This window comes from Furipterus horrens, unplaced genomic scaffold, assembly GCF_987537825.1.
Source record: "Furipterus horrens unplaced genomic scaffold, mFurHor1.1.pri manual_scaffold_6, whole genome shotgun sequence".
NCBI lineage: Eukaryota > Metazoa > Chordata > Mammalia > Chiroptera > Furipteridae > Furipterus > Furipterus horrens.
This window is the reverse complement of record NW_028327176.1, coordinates 13679707-13702083: the sequence shown is the minus strand read 5'-3', so window position 1 is coordinate 13702083 and position 22377 is coordinate 13679707. Positions and strand designations below refer to the sequence as shown.

The 22377-nt window shown below is 39.5% G+C and overlaps 1 protein-coding gene across 1 annotated transcript in view; it reads right to left on the bottom strand.

Annotated features, from left to right (window-relative positions):
- Window positions 1-21843, bottom strand: part of ITSN2 (intersectin 2) — a 120880-nt gene extending 99037 nt beyond the window's left edge. The window contains exons 1-2 of the mRNA XM_090280983.1: window positions 21624-21843; window positions 1693-1756 (exon numbers count right to left, since the gene is read on the bottom strand). Of these exons, the coding sequence (XP_090137109.1) occupies window positions 1693-1723 (31 nt within the window). The 5' untranslated portion in view covers window positions 1724-1756; window positions 21624-21843. The remainder of the gene's footprint in view (window positions 1-1692; window positions 1757-21623) is intronic.
- Window positions 21844-22377: the final 534 nt, after the last annotated feature.

Below are 22377 nucleotides of genomic sequence, written 5' to 3'. Positions count from 1 at the left end.
GTACAAATATTACAGAACAGCCATGGGGATGTAAAGGACAGTGTAGGAAACGGAGTGGCCAAAGAACTTACACACATGACCCATGGACATAAACAATGGTGAGGGGATTGCCTGAGGGTGGAAGGGGGCAAAGGGGTAAAATCAGGACAACTGTAATAGCACAAAATACAATTTAAAACAATAAAACTGTATTTAATGCAAATTACTTTGTATGGGGCACAGAAATTCTCATATTTAGGTAGAGAATATTACTACTATAATTATTATCTTGATTCTAAACTTATGTTTATCACTCACTATGAATAAAAACTATTTTTTGAAAACTGTCCATCTTTATAATCTCACACTACCTCCAAAATAGGAGCAATGCTCACATTAATTCTTAAATATGAGTTCTAAAAAGGCAAAAAAAACAAACAAAACCCTATCTCAAGTTCATCTTTAAATGACAGAATCCTACCTCACGTCGGAATTTATTTTTATGCAAATAATTCATTTTTCCAAAAATATTATAAATCTCATAAAGTCAATCCTAGTCTTAAAACTTTAGATATACAACATGTGCTTTTGTAGTGACTGATAACATGTTTGAAAAAAGATGTAATTGATCAAACACATGATAACCTTAAAACAGAAGTGCTGCCCTGGCCAGGTGGCTCAGTTGGTTGGAGCATCGTCCTGCACACCAAAAGGTTGCATATTGGATCTCCAGTCAGGGCACATACCTAGGTTGTGGATTCAATCCCCGATTGGGGCATATACCAGAGGCAATTAATGGATGTTTCTCTCTCTCTTCCTCTCTCTAAAAATTAATAAACATATCCTCAGGTGAGGATTTAAAAAAACAGAACTGCTTTGTCAGGGTGGTAAGAATCACTGGTGATTCTTCCCTCTTTTTTTTCTAATGTTCTTTAATATTAGTAATTCCAACTTTAATGTTAAAGAATTATCAACTGGACTCACTAGTTCCTTATATTTATAATTAGCTAATGAAATTTACCCCAAAAGTAAGAACTCAGCATCTTAGGATTTCTTTAGTGATTTAAAATACAATGCATGTTCTCATTAATTCTAAATGATATACACAGCAACTTAATACTTATTAAGGTGGTTAATTTATATTTGAGAAATGTATTAAAACTAGAATCAGAAAAAAAGCTTTAGAAACGTTTTATTGAAATTAAATATTTTCTGTTAAAATTACTCCTATTAAACAATTATGTTAATTGACATACACAATCCTGTGTAAAAGAAAAACAAATTTATATATATATATTACTAAATGAATCTTTATTGACTTAATCTGTTTACAATCATCCCACGCTATCAAAAACACTGTTAGTATTCTCCACCTTACAGCACTCTGCTTTTTGCCCACCAGTTTTATACATCAAACATAATATGGCTTTAAGTTACTCTTCACTGCTCAAAGGCAAGCAGATTACAGGTGATACTACAGAATACACTTACAGAGAGCTGTGGGATTCACTGCATAATAGTCTAACAGAAGCTATATGCAATGTTTTGAAATAAATTGCCCAAATATTTTCAACAAGAATACTTTGTGCTGCATTTGTAAGCTGAAAGAGAAGTATCAAAAAAGAATATTTTACAACCTCTATGCCCCCCCCCCCCGCCGCCACAAAAAATCCCATAACCTCTTTATCTTCCTACAAGCACAAAGCTGCTTACCATTCATAGCTGTGGGAAACTGAGCCATCATGGTCCTGAATTTTCCTTGCTAGCTCTCAGCCATCTGCAACATAAAAACATTGTGCCATTAATAATACAACAAGGGCAGATCACAGCTTAGAGCACCCGCAAGTAGTGGGAATGTCTGTCCCTTCAGCTCTCACTTTCAACAGAAAGCAATGCAGAGCTGCTGCTGCTGCGGAACAGGCGGAATTTACATTTGGGGAAGGGTAGGAGATTTTGGGGGGTAATGGTTCTGTCTTTAAAATGAACCATTTAAAAGAAAAAGTCATATATTTAATAGCAAATACTGAATAAAGAAACTCTAGGCATGAACTAATTTTGTAGAAATTAATTTGGGAAAGAGGAAAGTTATTATAACTAGGCAAGGATTTATTTCAGAGAAATCAACTGTATAAGTTAAATATAAATAACACTGAAATCCACAATACACCCCTTTAAAAAAAAATCCCCCAAACAAGAAAAATATCCAAAATAAATGTAGCAAAACAATTTAATCAGGTTTCGCAAGTTTATAAAAATGGTGTAGAAGTAATTATTAAAACACATATGTTTTACCTAAATATAATTAAATGTCCTGGGCAAGTCCTCTGCACTTGAAGAGAAGGAAATTTAGAAATGTAATAGCTCTGGATTCAAATCGCAATTATGCTAGTTTCCTAGCTATAACCGTGAAAGAGTTACTTAACCTTTTCTGAGTCTCATATTCATCTGTACAAATGCTTTGCAGGAGTATTTTTAAAAGTATTAAATGTAATCCAGTGCAACGCCTGACACATACTGGAGTTTTGATAAATGGCTTCCTAGTGTCCAGGAAGGGAGAATGCAACATAATTCGGAACCCGAATTCATTAATTTACTATGAGTAAATTAAAACTGTTTTCCTTGAAACTCGAGGGTAGGATCCGTTAGGGAGTGTGAAGACCTACCAAATTTATAGTAATGTACTTAGTAATTAAAACCATGGATTATAACATTGTAGGAAAACACTATTAAAAGACTACTCAGTAGCTCATCCATTTACCCAAATCATTTAAATATTAATATTTTTAGCAGCCTAAGGAAAAATGTTTGCACAAGCTATTTGAACATAAAAGGCATAAAGAGTTGCACATCGTGGTGGATGGTGTCACCAGAGAAGGTGGCTGATTAGCGGCCAAGAAGCATTTATAAGGCACCATATCTTAATGGATTCAGTGTGCTCAAGAAGCAGATGACTGTACCAGTATAACTACCAAAAGCAAGTCGCACAACAAACAAACAAAATACCCTGGTATAGAAATCCAAAATTCATTAATCTACAATGAGAAATTTAACAGCCAAGAGAACAAACAACGGCTTTTCTTCCTATAAAGCCAACTATCATCCAAATTGAGCAAAGGGACTTCATTGTGATTAGAATGTTTAATGGTATCAGGCACAGACCATCTGATATATTTATCTACACAACAGCACAACAGGGATATGCAAGAACTGGGCAAGAGGGGTGGATAAACCGCCAATAATGCCTTAGCACTGCCAATTTTATTCTTATGACTCCCAGCTTTGCTATATGTTACCACTGTATATCATCCTCCTCTCAAAGTACATGTTCTTTTTTTAGATGTTAGTAACCTTTACTGCAATGGAACTTGAAATCTGTTACCACACTTTGACTCCATCTGCCACTGTACTCTTGTTAAGTAGGAGGAAATTTCACCTATGCACAAGAAAGATGGTTTTCTTCATTTTTTTCTCAGAAATCATATAAACCGCAGTGGGGTGGTCAGGAACTCCTTGAGGAGGTATTGTGTTGAAATTTAAAGTATAAGTCGTCGTCGTCGGCAGCCGTCCGTCTCGAGAGACGATGGTGTAGCTTCTTAAGTGTCTATCTGCACCGCCGAGAATGGCTGTGCAGTCCGACTCGGGAGTGACACGGCATCTGTCTCCTCCCGTGTTGAATTGACATCTTGCGATGACGCTGGAGTGTCCTCTCCAGTGAAGCTGAAGCTACAGAGCCTGGGCAGGGTGATATGGAGGGTCTGCTGTTGCCCATGCAGCAGACCCCCCCTCTCTTCGCAGCTGAAGGGTCCAAGGGAAAGACGGAGTCGATACAGCTTGGCTTCAGGTGCGCCGCAGGAGTTGCCGGTGTTGACTACAACGTCAAACCGCCTTAGGGACTCCGGCTCCGGATTTTCTGTCGGGGTTTACTCCCTTAGCCTTTCCCCTGAAGAGGTATGCCGCAAGGCAGCGGAGGTTTTTTGGAGTCAGAGTTTTCCTTCTCTGATGTACCCTGACTGGAAGATCGAACCAGCGACACTTAGCTCGCAGGCCGACGCTCAATCCACTGAGCTAAACCAGCCAGGGCCTTAAAGTATAAGACTTACTTATAATTGTAATGTTAAGAATCTTGGATTTGAACCTATGGTTGACAAGAAGTCAGATTTCACTAAAGATAATCAATTGTAAAGAAAAGGGCAAACTTGAAGCAGGGAGATCAGTTAGGGAAGTGCTGAGAACAGGATGTGGCACCTGTTCTAAAACAGTGGCAGTAGAAACAGAGAAGATGGGAGGAGCTGGACAAACAATGAATGGTTTAAAACAGGGAGAACTCAGGGACTGTTTAGACCAGGAATTAAGGAGTAAAGGAATCAGAGATGACTCCCCAGAATTACAGTTTGTGAGACTGGGTGAACTGTGACCTGCTAGCTTTTCCTTTTTTCTTTGAAAGGCGGTGAACACACAAGGAGGTCTCATAAATCAAGTTATGACTACAACTTCCTCAAATATAGAAATTCTACAAACAAGCATAACATTTTTACTTCCCCAGTTTTAAATGATCATAAGTAATGCTAAGCGAAAATATGCCTGCAAAGAAACTATTTACTTACTCTTCTCCCTCCTTTCCTCCCTCCCGCCCCACGCTTTCCACTCCCTCTAAAAAGCAATGAAAAATAATGACCTTTGGCTAGTCATCATGTATTCTGTAAATACAACAGAATGCTACATAATAGATGCTTAATAATCACAGGTATAACCCTGAAATAAAACCAAAGAATGAACAAATAATGTAACGAGCAGAGAGCAAATTCCTTCAGTGAAGGTGAGGGTTCACCTGGTACACGGGATTTAGCCATCTATGTACATTATAACATGCAGGTACCATATTATAACATGGACACACGGATGGATGGATGTAACATCTGATTGGCAGTGGTAACTTCTGACCATGGTAACATAACTTGTTGGAACCGATAAGCTTTCAAAGCATATAATTTCGTATCTGCTATGTTTACATCAACTCTCTTGGCCTGCTGTAGAATACTTCAAGTTTATTAATTCTACTTATCTACTTGCAGAGAAATAGTAACAACTGAAATTTTGAAAAATGCAACATGTACATTCTACTTTTTTTAAAAGTACAACTGTTTTACAGTATTCCCTCACTTATCGCAGGTATTACATTCTAGACACCCCCCCCCCACGATAGGTGAAAATTCACGAAGTAGGAACCTTACATTTATTTTAGTATTTATATATATTTTAAGGCTTTATAAACCCTTCCCACACACTTATAAGCCATTCCCAGTCCCTTATTAACCTTTCCCACTCCCTTATTAACCTTTTCCACGCTTTTATAAACACTACTTATGTCTTAAACATATTCTACACTCTTAAACCTAAGTTAACTTTAACAACATATGTATACAGTACCGCAAAATCCCACAATATAGCGAAAAATCCGCGATAATTAAATACAATATTTTTAATAATCCTGCAATACAGTGAGGCTGTGATAAGTGAACTGTGATATAGAGGACTACTGTACTTTATGTAATCATAACAATTACTATTTATTAAGACCTTAGTTACTATGTGTCTTGCTCAATATTCACTGAAGTCCATTGTGTTCTAGCTTTTAATACAAGGAGTTTCACACACAGAGAAGCTTACAGACTAGAGCCTACTAGGTACCAGAAACTGATAGATCCCTTTGATAGTATTAATAATCCTCACAATATCCCAGCAAGGGCCAGATGCTATAGTACTCATTTCACAGATGAAGAACTAAAAGGTTAAATTACCTGCCTAACCTCAGCAAGTGATAAAGCCAGCACACAATCCCAAATCTGTTTAATTCTAAAGCCTGTGAACTTCCCATGGGCTTTATCTGCCTCTTTCTCTCTTAAATGGGGATAATAATTAATGATGAGTGGGTCACAAATTCCTGCAAGCAGCAGGTCAACTTCATGTTGGTACATTTGTAGGGGAAAAGAAAAACAAGCCTTTGAGTTGACATCATCATATACATAAATTAGGAAGTGCTAATTATTTCTTACCTCTAGGTATAACCTTTTGAGAGGAAGAAAAGGGTAAGCAGCATCTCCTGAGTTACATGCCTGATACCCATTCTAGGCACATGTGATTGAAGTCAGCATCCAACAAATACCTCTCTGTTCCTTGGAGGGGAAAACATGTAATGATGGGCAATCTTGGCAGCTTGCAATTATCATATACTTTAATCACTATGTTAATCATCTATGGTTTTATAATATTTATGTGAAGATTTTCCTGCTCATTACATATTAATGGCGAAATGGCACTGTTACCTTTTTAGAAACCAAGAAGATATGTATGGTAGAAAGCAGGCATAAGGCAAAGAAGACTGCTTTGATTTAATGTAAATCAAATGCAATTTGGAGAATATGGGAAATGTATTCATACTAAGGCAGAGAAAAGCAGAGATGCTTCAACAGGAGTAGGAAATCCTTCTACAAAAGGTCAAGAGCCAGAAAAAGAAGAAAAAATGAAGCTATTATAGGTAAAAAGAAGCTTAAAGTTGGATTTTTTGTTTGTGTAGAAGCACAGAATTATAGAAGAAAAGAATTACAGTAATTATTTACTCAAAAGCCCTCAATTTTCAAGATGTAAAAATGAAGAAATGTGTACGAGCTCACATAGCCAGTAGCAAAACTGGTCCTGGAAACCTCATCTCTTATTCCAATGCCCTGTTTTTAAAATTCCCCACCTTCCCTGATCATATAATCTGGGACACTTACTAATTCTACAGATTTTGAGGCCTATCACTAGAAGACTGTGACTCAGAAGGACATTATGTGAATCAGGGCATGAACTTCGTTAAATGTTCTTTCTGCCTTGAGACCTGTAAAAACTAATACAAACAGAGTCACTTTACAATGGAGCCAGAGCTGCCATCCCAGAGGAACTGCCTTGCATGTCATATGCCCCAAACCTACGGAATATTAAAACAGGGCACAATCACCTTTGGACAGGGCCTAGAGCAACTCTGTGCCTCAAAGAACTGTTTGTAAATATAGTCAACAATATTATAATGACGATGTATGGTGTCATGTGGGTATAAATGTATTGGGGTGATCACTTCGTAAGTTATATATATGTCTAATCACTCTTTTATACACCTGAAACTAATATAATATTGTATGTCAACTATAATTGAAAAAATTTTTAATTTAAAAAAAGATAAGAAAGCAGATATTATGACTACTGGACTGATGACTACAGGAAAGAAAATTAAAAATATTGTTTGGAAATAGCATCATTATGTTAGCTTACCTACATCAGTAGAAAATACCTTCCTTCTATGGATGTAATTGTTCCCCTATGTTTTTCTCATAAATAACTTTTGCCTTTGTCTCCTAATCCAAACATTCTTTGGGCTTCTACCTGTATCAATGCTTCCTGAACTAACTATTCTTTGATCTCAAATAAATGCATGTTTCCTTTCATTTTGGCCTTTTATTTTTTGGTTAACAGACCCTTCCACAGAGCTGTTAGTTTTTTTTCCAAAACACGCACTAACATCCCGCTTGTGCTTCAATTCCTCGACTGATTACAAGTTATAGCCCAAATTTCTTAGTATGAAATATGGCACCCTTCAGAACCTCATCCCAATCTACTTCACCACATTCGTGTCTAGACACTTCCCCTTGTTCAGATGTCTTAAGTATACAAACCTTTGAAACAATGATGCTCTTGTTACACCCCTACTCCTCACAGTAACCACTTTCTTACCATTCTTCAACTCCCAATTTAAATGTCACCTCTTCTTTAAAAGGCTTCTGTCCTCCCAGGTAGTTACTGTCTCCTAGCTATGTTCATACACTCACTCATCCCACAATAACTTCATTTATCATAGTGTACTTCAATTTCATGTCTCATGTGTTCACCTGTTTACTTGTACTGGGCAGAAACCATTTTTATTTACCACTGTATGCCTAGTGCCTAAACCAGATCTCCCAGACAAAATGCTCAATAAATATCTGCTGAACAAATGAATTGGGTAAATGAATGATTATGTTTGGGATGTTAAAAACAAAAACAAAAAACAGCAAACGAAGCAAGGGAAGCATGGAGAGAGGCAATGTTGAATTGAATATATAGAAAAGGAACTGGTTGTTAATTTATTGATGGTGGCCATTCTGACAGGTGTGAGGTGCTATCTCATTGTGGTTTTAATTTGACAGCAGAGATGGACCCGGAGAATATTGTGCTAAGTGAAATAAGTCAAGTCAGGGAAAGACAAATACCACATGATCTCACTTATATGTGGAATCTAATGAACACAATAAACTAATGAAAAAGTATCAATAGAAATAGAAGGGGGAGATATGGGGAAATGGTGCAGGGATTAAGAAGCATAATCGGTTGGTACAAAATAGACAGGGGGAAGTTAAGAATAATATAGGAAAGGGTGAAGCCAAAGAACTTAGATGCACAACCCATGGACATAAACTAAGAGGGGTGGGATTGCTGGGGGAAGGGGGTTAGTGGGCAGAGGGAAGCAAAGGGGAAAATAATTGGGACTACTGTTACAACATAATCAATAAAATATACTTAAAAAAAAAAACAATAAATACCATGCTATATCAGAAGAAAGACCCAGTAAAAATGGTAACTGGCTGACTGTAGAACTTACCAGCTCACACATTAATTATCTCCAGTGAGGTAAAGTGTGGGTGAGCTTAATAAAGCTTTTCAAAACTAAAAAAAGAAAAAGAAAATAGAAGCACAGACACAAGGAAGAGACTGACAGCTGCCCGAGGAAAAGGGTGGGTTCTGGATGTAAAATGGTGAAGGGATTAACCAAAGAACATACGTGCATGACCCATGGACGTGGACAATGATAAGGGGATTGACTGAAGGAGGGGAGAAAGTAGGGCTGGGTGGTGGTGGCAAAAGGGAGAAAAAAGTGGGAAAAATAATAACAGCATAAGCAATTTAAAAAAGAAAACGAAACATAAGAAAGCAAAGCAGGCTCCAAATTTCTTCCTTGAAACTCGGAAGGCATCAGAGCCATTGACTTTAGACAAAACTGTCCTTTGCAACATGATCCTTATTTATGTAACTTTTTTTTTTCTTTGAAGTGTACTTTTAGAGATAATGGTTTATTTCCCATTGAATTCTGAGAGCTTTATAGTGGGGTAAGGGGAAGAATTGGGTTTCTCAATGATACTTCTAATCATGTTGGTTAAATGTTGGTAAGTTTAAATAAATTTCACTTAAGGTCTGACATTCAAAAGCAAAATTATCAAGTTCCTGAGGGCATATCGTTTAAAACTTTCTCCAGTCCCTCCTCCACTCTACATGCTACATACACAGAGTCAACTCTCCAAACTTGATTAGTTGGGAACATGTTTCTCCCTCATCTGACTCCCAAGAAGATCAAGGTCAGCTCTATAAGAGAAAAATTGGAGCAAAATTACCTACCTCTTTAGTTTCTACAGTAAGATGAAATTCACAGAATAGATATATTCTCCTTATCTGTTCCCCATCTATTCTTTTTTTCATTCACCTATTTATTCATCATACATGAATAGTGACTATAAGTATATGAAGAATGCTATGAGAACCTGAAGGGACAGAACACTACTGGCAGATAAATTAAAGTACAATACCTATCACAAAGGAGGTAATACTTGTGTAAGAATTATCTAACATGAGGGCAGTGGCAAAGTCAGTGGATTCTATAGGCCCTTGGAGTAAAAGACATTGTATAGGTGGTACATGCATAGGCACTGTTACCAAGAAAGGAAAAGTACCGGAACCTAAAGTAAAAAGAAGTGACGTACAACAGCCAGTATAACAGTAGAGCCTTTCCCATTCAAAGACACTGATGTGATTTCAAAGAACTCACAATCTTAAGTGTTGAAAGAGAACTCAATACTCCTTGGAGTTCTAGAAACTTTAAGGAGACACAAGAGTAGCGCAGCAGGGAGGAGGAATGCAGTATTGGGAGAGGACAGCAACTTCGATGAAAGTAGCTCTGTTTTTGTGTTTTACATATTGAGGCTTCTCTATAATTTATCTGATGACTTTTTTTTTCAAAGGAGTTAAGCAACATGCTGCATTCCATCTCCATTTTAGAAACAAAGAGAAACCAAAGCAATGAAGTGACTTGCCAAGATCACACAATTTAAGAAACAAAGTATGTCATACTATTGATTTTGAACTTCGCTGTGCAAATCATGGAGAGCGCAGTACAGTATACATTCTAGCTAGAGACCCAGATTTGTTAGTCACCAGGGATTGGGAATAGCTGCCATCATGTTAAAGAATGACAGTATCCAGGGAGAGCATATGCAAGAAACGAGGAAAACCTGGTCTTTTAACGGCAGAGGAAGAGGATTCTGACAAACAGTACAGGAAATGAACTGGATTTCAGTATTGTGAGACAGGGACACCAGCTATGAAGTAACTGGCATAATCCAGGTGGTGAGATTTTGAGCTTGGGAAATAAAGAGCCATTTCAGAGTTAAAATGGACAGGATTTTCTGCTCAGCAAAATGCAGAAGATGAAAGAAGAGGATCACAGATGAGTTTCTATCTTGGCCTAGGACAGAAGTTCTAAGGAAGAAGGGGTTTGGATATTAGATTTGGGAGGGTGAGCAACAAAATGTTCATTTCTGACCATACCTAATCTGATGTACCTACAAAGACATCAAGGCAGATTCATTCAAAAGCTAGAGACTCAGATTTGGTAGTCATCTCGGATTCAGAACAGTTGTTATCACATCAGTGAACAACAGAACCCATGGAAAGCATGTGCAGGAAATAAGAAGGGAACAATCAGAGCAGAGGTTGAGGAAAAGGAGAGACATCAGGATACAGAGGTAAGAAGAGCGTTTTAAGGAGATGGTGGTCGTTCCTGCCAAATATCACAGAAGTCAAGACTAAGCCGTTAGTTTTGGCAATCTGTTGTGAAGGCAGTTCCAGTACACTGAACTGCCTACATAAGTCTAATTGAAGTAGATAAAGCAGTAAATGGGAGGTGACGTATAGGTGATTCTAAAGTATGTTGTTTAGGGAAAGGGAAGAAAGGGTGAGAGGAGAGATAAGAGACTTCAGAAAAGAGGCAACATTGGAAGGCTTTACACTTTTTAGATGGGAGAACAGAACTATTTTTAAAAGAAGAGATTTAATTTCCAAAAAAGGAAAAGGAAAGGAGATTACCTAATGAAAGTTAGGATCCAGAGAAAGTCAAGTAGAGAGCTCTAACATATAAAGGAAGAACCTGGGCCAGACATTTCTGGCTCTGGGAATACAACAGGAAAGGCAATCGGATGAATAAAGATATTCCTAAATTTGGAAGCAGAAGTAAAAGGAGTTGAGGAAGTACAGCTTTTCTTTGCAACCCCGCTTTCTCTCTTTCCCTTGAGCCCAGACAACGGTCCAAAGGGCAGGGCTGACAACACTCTTTTAATCCAAAAGTAACATCACCCAGAGCCTTGCACTGGTTAATTTTTTAATCTATTATGAACAATATTAAATAACAAGTCTATTTTACCAAAAACACTGAAATGAAATCACCAATCTCATCTTAAATCCAGCCACGCTATATCCAACAGTAAAAAGTACAGAGGAAAAGCCCACTGCTCCACATACACCACACCGGAGGCCCGAAGAGACTGACATCCAACCTGACGCCACATCTCGGCAGGGCCTGCGCAGCTTCCATCTGTGACTGGTTATTATCAGTCTCAATCAATCAACACATGAACAGAACAAGAGAGTAGAAGAAAGAAAATCAAACTAAAAGCCAATAAACAGAAAAGCATTCATCCATTTCTGTTCTATCAGGCCAACTTAATGCTCTTAAGTAGGACATCCCAATCATCTGAGAAAGTGAGTATAAAATAATAAGTGTGGAATGAGAATGTTTAAAAGCAAGCTCCAAGTTCTGACAGGGAGAAAAATTACCAAAGAAGAATAAAAAGAGATAATCGAAGTGGATTTAGTCACACTAAAGCCAACAATGTATCCAGATAATATCTATCATTAAACAGCAATGCCTGACCAAAGTGAAGTCTCACTTCCCCCAAACACTTCAAGTCAAATTCTCTTCACCAATCTGAATTCTTTAATTTCGAGGGGTTGTGGACTTCTTTAAAGAAAAAAAAAAAAAAAAAAAAATCTAGCAAACCTAAAGTTTGCCCTCTGGAAAAATTATAAATGCACAAAATGTTCAGTTTCTCAAAATGTTAAACACAGATTACCATATAACTCAGCAATACCACCTCTAGGTATGCAAAAACTCATACACAAGTGCTGACAGCAATAGTATTTATAATAGTGAAAAAAAAGAAACCCAAATGTCCATCAACTGATAAAATGGTTAAACAAAATGTTGTACCTCCATAGAATAGAACATTATTTGGCCTTAAAAACGGAATGCATTACTGATACATGCTACAACATGAAGGCACACTAAAAACATTATGGTAAGTGAAAGAAGCCAGTCACACACAAAAATATACCCACATAGTGCATGCTCCCATTTCTATGAAATGTCCAGGATAGGCAAATTAAGAGACAGAAAGTAGATTAGTGGCTGCCTAGTACTGGGGTGGTAGGGGAGAGAATGGAGAGTGGCCGCTAATGGGTTGGGGCATTCTTTTTGAGATGATGAAAATGTTCTAAGTTTAGAGTGGTGATGATTATACAATTCTGTGAATATACTAAAACCACAAAATTGCAAAACTGTAAACTTTAAAAGGCTGAATTTAATGGTATATGAATATACTTCAATAAACGTGTTATTTTAAAATTTTAATCTCCTTCACATGGCATATAAGACATTTCAGGGTCTGTCCACTGCCCCCTTTTACAGCATTGGAATACGTACCTTCTCTCCACCTACACCCCATCTTATCATTCCAGGGCTCCCTCTCTGTGAACCTGTGGAATTCCCTGCTTCTCAGTGACATTTCTACCTACAAAAGCTTCCTTTGCCACATTCCCATTTCAGCTTGTGTTTATCACCATTAAGCTCCTTAGCACTTAGCACTGTTAACACTTGTTTTCACGCCTGCCCACTTCTACTAGACTGTGCTCCTGTGAATGTCACATCTTCATATACCTAGTGCCCAGCCAGACACTAAGATACCCTTTAATAAACACAAACCCTTTGACTCTGGGAGAGCAGCATTCTTTCCATTGCACTGAGGACAAGCAGGCTGACAGACTGTGAACTCTGAAAACAGATCAGCCAACTTGACGAGTTGGAATCCCAGTACAATTACTCCTGAGCCTTGTGACCTTCCACATGACACAGCTTTAATTTCCTAACCGATAAATGTGGATAGTTGTACCTAAATGCCAGGTTGTTTTAAAGCTTAAATATCAGGTATGTAAAGCATCTGGCACTTAGAAAGTATTCATAAATGATGGCTGTTACTGCTATTATTTCAACATTATTTTCAACTAAAACAATTAACTTGATTTCACTGAATTGGAACAACAAACTACAGTAGTATAATTACTAATAAAAAGAACATATTTTTATTTAATCAATATTTGAGAAAAAGGTTACTGTTATTTCTACCTAGAGGCTTAGGGCCCCAAATCTACACAGCATGTCAAGACTTAAAAGCTTTAAAGAAGATAACTCTTCCATACAACCTTAGTTTTTCTAGTTCTGTAACTTTGCAGCTTCAGCTTAGTGTTTAAATATAAATTATAATTTTGGACTTTTGTAAACATTAAGTTTAGCTTACAAAGAATCAACTAATAAACCAAGAGGGCAGTTAGTACCTCAATTATGTTGAAGATTTAAATTAAACCAATTTTAGAAGAACCGGTCAGCAACTCTGAACAAGACAATTCACCTACACAAAGGAGGGAAAAAACACCTAAGAATAGCCTGTGAGTCCGCCCTCACTGTTGTAAGGGAAGGATGGGGGCGGGAGGGGGCGCGGCTATTTGGTCTGTTCCCTTCTTATACCAGGACTAAATATTAAGTAAAACTATTTACTTAACTTTAGAAGTACAGGAGTAAAAAATTTCATATACATTCAAACCTTGGTTCTTGAACATCTTGGTTCTCAAACAATTCAGTTCTCAGAAAAAAATGTCTCAGTTGTCTAACAAAACTTCGGGTCTCGATTCTCTACTCGACAACCCTTTGATACCTGTGTGATCAGTCACATGGTCTCTCAGGCAACAAACAAAGGAGATTCAGTTTTCAAACAAATCTCTGTAGCAGTTTTTTTGGAATGAATTTAGTTCAAGAGCCGGGGTTCTGCTGTAGATGCTTCCCTTTCAAGTAAAATATCATCTCTTTGAAACAAAGATAACTTTCCAAGTTCTGAAGCCATTCAAGAAAACACAAAGGAAAAAGTACACAGATCTGACTACATGAATATTTTAAACTTCTGTTGAAAACAACATTCAAAAATAAAGTGAGGGGAAAAAAATCACAACAAATATGATAGTGTTTTTAATGTACAGAAAGGTTTTAAAATAGATAATGAAAACACTAAGACCTCAAATAAATACACTTTCCCAAAGAAGAAATAAAACTGGCTAATAAATGTTAACATCACTAATAGTCAAGAAAATGCAAATAAAGTTTTGTTTTGTTTCTCCTTATAAACTGATTTTTTTTTAAAAAAAAGCTTTGGTTAATACTCAGGGCTGCAAAGCTGAGAGGAAATGAGTGCTGTAGATGGAAATCATGGGAGTGCGCGTTAGTACAGCTCTTCAGAGGCAATGCGAAAACACACAGAATCCTACCAATGTTCATATCCTAAAAGCCAATACTTTCACTTCTGGGAATCTGTCATAGGGAAATAATAATGAATGTGGGAAATGCCTTATTTATAAAGATATTCAGTACAATCACTATCGTTATTAAAAATGGAAATAATATGAGTCCAACAATGGGAGAATGAACTGAGCCAAGTATTATGCTGCCACTTAAATCATACGATATGTGAATTATATCTCAATAAATCTATTTTTTAAAAATACAAGTTCAGTTAGACCATGTAAATAACATGGAAACTGGTTATGTTCTTATAATTTTAAATGTATGATTAATATAAATATGTACTTATCATTATAAATATACTTATAAATGTACTTATAAATATGTACATCAGAGAAGGAAAACTCTGACTCCAAAAAACCTCCGCTGCCTTGCGGCATACCTCTTCAGGGGAAAGGCTAAGGGAGTAAACCCCGACAGAAAATCCGGAGCCGGAGTCCCTAAGGCGGTTTGACGTTGTAGTCAACACCGGCAACTCCTGCGGCGCACCTGAACCCAAGCTGTATCGACTCCGTCTTTCCCTTGGACCCTTCAGCTGCGAAGAGAGGGGGGGTCTGCTGCATGGGCAACAGCAGACCCTCCATATTACCCTGCCCAGGCTCTGTAGCTTCAGCGTCATCGCAAGATGTCGATTCAACACGGGAGGAGACAGATACCATGTCACTCCCGAGTCGGACTGCACAGCCATTCTCGGCGGTGCAGATAGACTCTGAAGAAGCTACACCATCGTCTCTTGAGACGGACGGCTGCCGACGACGACTTATCATTATGAAAATAAAAACAGTAGTCAACAGTCACTGAATCCTTATCAAATGCCAAGCCCTGCACTCAGGTCTTTACATGGTATCACTGTTGTCATCATTACCAGGGCCATCCTAGAAAGGTGGAAGGTCTAGGGCCCGTCAGCAACTGTGGGACTGGCCCGAGACAAGTACCATTTTAAAGGAGCCCTTGCTATACAAATTTTGATACTGCCCTTGAGAATGTTTAAAAATTGTCTTTGAAATTGAATTTTAATTATTTCAGAAAAGAAAGGAGCAGTGCCCCTGACCCACGCCCTCCCTCCACCAAGAGCCCAGAGCAGCAACCCTCGATAACCTCACCAAGAGAAAGGCCTGATTATTGTTACATTCGCAGAGAATTTATTATGTAAGGGTCATATTAAACATATTGTATATTATCTCTTCACCCTCATAACAACCCTACGCATAAATACTATTACAAAATCTCTACTTTTTAAAGAAAACAGGCTTAGTGAGATACACTCACAAAGCTAATAAAAGGCTAAACTGGAACTAAAATCAGACAGCAAAAGCCATGTTCCTAGCCACAATGCTGTATTGTAAAACATGTGCAATAATATACATGTAATAAACAAAATGAAAAGACGGGTGGGTAGGGAACACCAACACATGTCATTGGTTGTTGGACTTAAAATGGCTTTTTCCTCCTTTTTTCCCCTGTCTTACAAAGTTTCTTCAATCAGTATGTATTATTTTCATAATGAAAAAATTGTGTTACATAATGAGAAATAAAGTTAAATTTAAAGAGGAAAATATTTACTTTAAATGACAAATAAATTATATTGTTAATATATAAAGTGCTCACCCAGTCTTCTTTAAGATTAGCAGTCAGTACACCTCAAAAGCAAACCAGTAAATTAATTATCACAGCTAGAAGAACACAAACATAGTGAAGGCTTGAGAGAAAAGAGGCTGAGGTCTAATCAAATGTGTTAAGAGGCGAGGAAAGGTGGGAACGGAACCTGAAGTCTCCAGAGAGGAAAGCTTCAGGGTTTACTCTCTTCCCTGGCCATTTCAGAATCTTACCGAGATCACTTCGGGACACTCCAACTTCCCCCATTACACTGAAAGAAGGGGGGAGTCAGATGAGAAATTCAGCCGTTTCGTGAGAAGAAATGTGGAAGGAAAATTAAGGTTTTCTGAATACTAGAAAAGGTATCCTGGGATGAAAGAGGGATTTATTTTGTCAGGCTTTTCCCAGAGGCAAGATGAACAATCCCCAAAACCACTCTAAATGACAGACTGTTCCAGAATGTGAAATTTCCAAGTCTGTTTTCCCTCAGTTTTAGTCCCTGGGCCCCTCCCTTTCCCCCTCCCTCCCAGCTGGCCTTCGGAGCACAGCTCCAGCGTAACTTCCTCCGTGGAAGTTTCCCTATTTTACTTTGCACTTGGAAGGTATATTCTCTTCTTAATAGCACCCTTAGCACCTTTAATTCAAATCATCAAATGTTTACCAAGTCGTAAGATGAGTAACACCTGCATAAAATTAAAGCGGGAAATACAGAAGAGCAAGCCCTAACTTAGGATTCCTTTAGTGCTATAAAGGACAGGAGATGGGCACCTAACCTCACCTTAGGCAACTAGAAAGTTGTGAGATGAGAAATCCCAGAGGAAAGACTCCCAGACTAAGAAACGAAGAACTAAACAATAGGTATGCATAAACCAGTAGGCTATGAAGAGAAAATAGATTTTTAAGAATTAAAAGCTGAGAATTTTAAAAGGCGATGTCAGACGACTTTGTAAATAGAGCTAAAAATAGCAGCTACCTCACAGGAATGTTGTAAAAATTAAATGATTTAATAAATACAATGAATTAAAATAGGACTATACATAGGAGGTACTATAAAAATCTAAAAACAAAACAAACAAATAAATCTGGAAAAAATTCACACCTATCTGGCAAAGAGTCACTATTCTTTACATATAAGAAATTCTTAGAAATAACCAAGAAATGAACATGCCGATGAAGTGAGCAAAGGGCCTCTTCTCTGTTCGGGTTTGCAGGACTAGCCGCACACAGGGAATGAATGCTACACGTGCATTCCCAGTCCGCATCATTCTTGGTAGATTACACTGCTCTGGAAGTTCTCACAGTTACCAAAAGTATTTTATACTCACTAAATGTTACATAAATTATGGGATGTATTAACTTGACCTACTTAATCCTTATATTTATGCAGTCAAGTGGGAAGGAGAAGGATGATAGAAGTGTCCAAATAATAAACCAACAATTATCAGTGCCCTCCAAACTGTCAGAGCTGATCCTGCTAGGTCTTTATCTATGCAGGATTGCAATTTGACATTGTCGACCATTCTCTCCCATTATCAACCTCACAGGAGTCAAGCACTCTTCCCCAAAAAGGGAAGTTATTTAAGCACCTGGATTCAAAGACTTTGAAGAGATAATCCAAAGTGGCAGGTGTTCTTTTGGGTTTTGTTTGTTTGTTTGTTTGTTTGTTTGTTTGTTTCAGGTAGAGAACTTCTCTTTAGACTGTTTTTGGTGCCTCCAATCCCAAATGAGGGGGATTAAAAGGCATATTCTTTGTTGGGAGATAAAATTGTGGGTCAGTTCTTCTACTCTATTTTCCAGTCTTCTTATATGGATTGTTTTGAATGTAAGAATAAAGTTTAAGGGGGGGGAGGGAACCCTAATTTCTTTACCTTTCACTAAGTTAAAAATGACCAAAAAACCCAAAAAGAGGAGTGTAGTTTAGTTTGAAATATCTCATTGAAGCAAGCTGGCATAATAATAGGTACTTCTTTAGAAACACAGTAAGCAGTAGTTGCTGTGCTAAGCACTTCATATTACAACAATACTATGACATAAGTACTATTATCATCATCCCCACATGACAGATGAGGAAACAAGCTTACAGAATTAAAATAAGGGTTGTGAGAACCATTTGGTGTTAGAGCAGGGAGCTTGAAAGCTTGTACCCTTATCTACTATAGTAATGATGGAAATAAATAAAATTTTTATTAAACCACATGTACCTTTCTAAAATGAATAAGCACTGGTGAAGAAAATGATCTAGAAAATATGCATATAAAACAGCTGCTTAAATGAAACAAGTTAAATGTCTACCATCTGGTAATATATCTCTAAATGTCTACCAGAACCACTGCTGAATACCTCCACAAGTCAATAAATCATTCAGTGTCCTGACATTGCCATGAAATTCTTTTTAAGTGAATTTCTCAAAATACTACACATTTGCAAATGAAATATGTTGTCCTCTTAGAGTTTAAAAATACATTATTTTTTGATGTATTCACTGTCCTATTTTCACTCAGTTTCCTCCCCTCCTCCCCTACTTCCTCTGTGCCTTCAGATCCTTGACACCAGTTCAGTTCCTCCTTCTCAAGAACACCCATAAGCCTGTGCTAACCAACAGGACTCCAACATTAGCCACTGTGCTCTGAGTTAAAGGAGGGTATCAAGTCAAAAATCAACTCAAGTAAAAAAAATACAGCATTTCTTCTGCATCTTCATTTCTAGATCTATTCATTTACAGAATTAATTCTAAATATCTTCCTACTTCATACTGGGAATCCTACCTTCAACAATTAGCACACCAGAAGAGTCTGCCTTTTTTTAAAGAACAGTTGTTCCACAGATTTTTCCATAAGTAAGGTATTAAAAAGATCAGAATACAAAAAGAAAAAGCAAATGCACTGCTAGGTGGTAATAAATATTTCACATTTCTAGTAATGCAGTTTATTCTGAATAATTTCTGAAACGTGTTAATATAAATGCTTTACAAGTAAATATAGTATATAAAAATGCTAGTTATCTGTCAGTGGACTAAGAGGTACTTTCATTCATTTACTCGACAAATATTTACTGAATGCCCAAAAAGTAGGGGTTTTTTTGTTTGTTTTTTTTTGTTTTTGCTTTTAATTTCTGAACTAAGATGAGTGTACCAGATAACGGCACAGGTGCTGAAGTTAGGACCTAGGTTTGAAAGCTGGCTGTTGTACCTGCTGGCTCAGACACCTGGAGTAGTCAGTTACCCTGCAGGTTAACATTTCACTTGTCTATCTGATGGGAGGAAAATAACTACTCACAGTCTTTGTGAGCTTTAAATGATTATGTAAAACAGCAAAGGGCATAGCATATGGTACAAGACAATTACGGTAACTATATCTTAAATATATGTATAATACGTATAAAACAGGGCAGGCATGGCAAATATATTTCAATACTGAAGAAAGTCATTAAAGGAGATGGCCTATAAATGTTCTGTCTTACTAGAGAAATGGGTATTTGTGAAACTGTATCCTAAGGTTATGTAAGAAATTTTCTACTTTTTAAAAGAGAAATATTAAGTATATAGGGTAAAAATAACTGAACAATAAAGATAAGAAAGAAGAAAAAGAAGAGGCATAAAGAAAATCTTGAAAGCTGCTGAGTTTGGGTGATGGGTGTATGTATAGTGGTTCCTTATACTATTCTATTTTTGTGAAAATAAAATATTTTAAACTATAATTCCAATCCCAGAGCACGCCTAACACATTTCCTTGTTTTCAAGGGAGATCAGGATGATAGCCTTGAGATATGTTGAACTAACAATAGCACCTCCCTGCTCAATAATTCAGCACAGGTCAGGTTTTCTCAGACAATTCTACCTTTCATTATAAAGGGGTGCGAAAGGGATAATTACATGCATTAAAGGATGATTAATGCTGCTCATTAATATTACATTAAAACAGCAGCATTGCACATTTTTTCCTTATCCTTCAAAAGCATGCGATTCTGCTTGTTTTTAAATTAAGCTTTTAAAAACAACTTCCACCTTACACACTTTTGAAATCACGACAGACACATGTCAATCATACCTCGATAAAGCTGGGGAAGGGGAGGTGACAAGGGAATCACAGGCACAGAAAAAAAAACCTCAAATGTACACAGAGTTGCTACTATCTTTAAAATTTGAGGGACATCATTCTTAATTGCCATAATGTTTCTAGACTGCGTTTAGGTTTTATCACTGATGACCAACACAGGAAACCAGCACAGGCAGAGAGGCAAATAATTTTCCTGAGAGGCTTAAGAAGCTTAACGTACAGAGTCTATGCGGCGTAAACTAAGCCGATGAAAACAAAGCACCTTGCCTATTTCTGGGTGAGCAAGTAAACACTGACAACGAACTAGAGCATTTAGTAAGGCAACCCTTCTTTGTGTTAACCTTAATTCCTAGCATAAAGTGGTTCCCTCTATTAAAAACGTTCCTATTTCAAAATTAATACAAGCCTCCGATGAAGCCCAGAAGCCATCAGCAATCACCGAGCGATCAAGGACGGCCCCTTTTTACAGAACGCAAGGCCATCTGTAGTTTCAGCCTCGGTTTACCTGGGTACCACGCACATGCAAGCGTCCTTTAAAAAATAATAATTAGCAATAAACTTTACTCCGGTCTAAGAGGCTGCATCTCTCCGTGCTTCCTGTGTACCCTGGAAGTCGATAACGCTTACGTCAAATTGTGACATTTCCCAACTTTGGTTCGATGCGCGCGGTGGACGCGGAGCATCCACCCGCCAGCCTCTCCCGACTCCGGCTACTTTGACGCACCGGGATGCGGCTCACCCGATTCCGCCCCAAGCATTACCTAGAAGGGAAACCAACTCCGGGAAAATAAAATGGGTCCCCGGGGAAGCGTGCAGGCGCCCCAAAGGGCTCTCTTCTGATGTCTCCCTACAGGCGAGGGGGCCATGCCCCACCCCCGACCCTCGGCGGCGTCCGCACCTGCCAGGGGAGGCCGCGGCCGGGGGCTCCGAGCCGAGATGGGGCAGCCCGGCCCCGGCCCCGCGGCGGGGGAAGGAACCTGAGGGCAGGAACCCGGAGCCCGAGGTTTCCGCCCGGCGCCGCCAAGCCCACCAGGGGCCTAGCTCGGGGGTAGCCCAGGCTCCCGGGGACGCGTCCGCGTTCTCCGCGGCGCGCCGCCCGCTCCCATCCCGGCCCACGGAGCCTTCCGCGGCGGCTGCGCCGGCGCCCGCACCTGCCCCGCGTCCCGCCGCAGCCAGGCAGCCGCCTCACCCACCTGGCGCCTCCGCCGCGCCTCCAGCACGTCGCCGCGCGACCCCGCGCCCCTCGGTACCAGCAGCGCGGGCGCGGGCGGACGCCAGGAGACTCTGCTCGGCCGCCGCCGCCGCCGCGGGCTCCGTCGCCGGGCAGCCGACAGCGAACCTGTTGCGCAGCCTGTCACGGCCGCTCCGGCTGCGCGGCGCCGCCTCAGCCCCACAACAACATGGCGGCCGCAGCCTCCGCAGGAAGCTGGGGGGCGGGGAGGTAGGCGCTGGGCCTGGCAGCTGACTGCCTGCCCTCCCCCCCGCGGCCGGGCACCGACTCCCTACCCTCGCGAACTCGAAATCGCCTGGGGCGCAGCTCCTCACCCCCCCTCCAGAGCCCCGGGCCCCCCGCCCCGACCCCCTAGGCCTGGCCCAAGTGCTCCGCTCTCCCTCGAAGCCGGGACCAGCAGCCCGTCATGGAGCTGCGACGACCCACCTGGCTCCACCTCCCCGAGGTGACATGTTGAGGTGGGGTGGTGCGCTTCCTGCCACAAGAGACCCCGAGATTTTGGGGAGGGCCCCGCATGCGGCATGTCCCTGCTGCACTCTCTGGAGCCTCCTCGCGCCCTGAGGGCTCTTGGCCCTTCTGCGAGCACGACTCCCTGGGAAGGGGGAGAGCGGTGGCAGAAGGAGGTCGCGCCCACCCTTGCTCCTGGGTCTGTTACAGGCCTGTGGGCCTGCCCCAGGGACCCCAGAAAGAGCCAACCGTCCCCAATGGGCATCCAT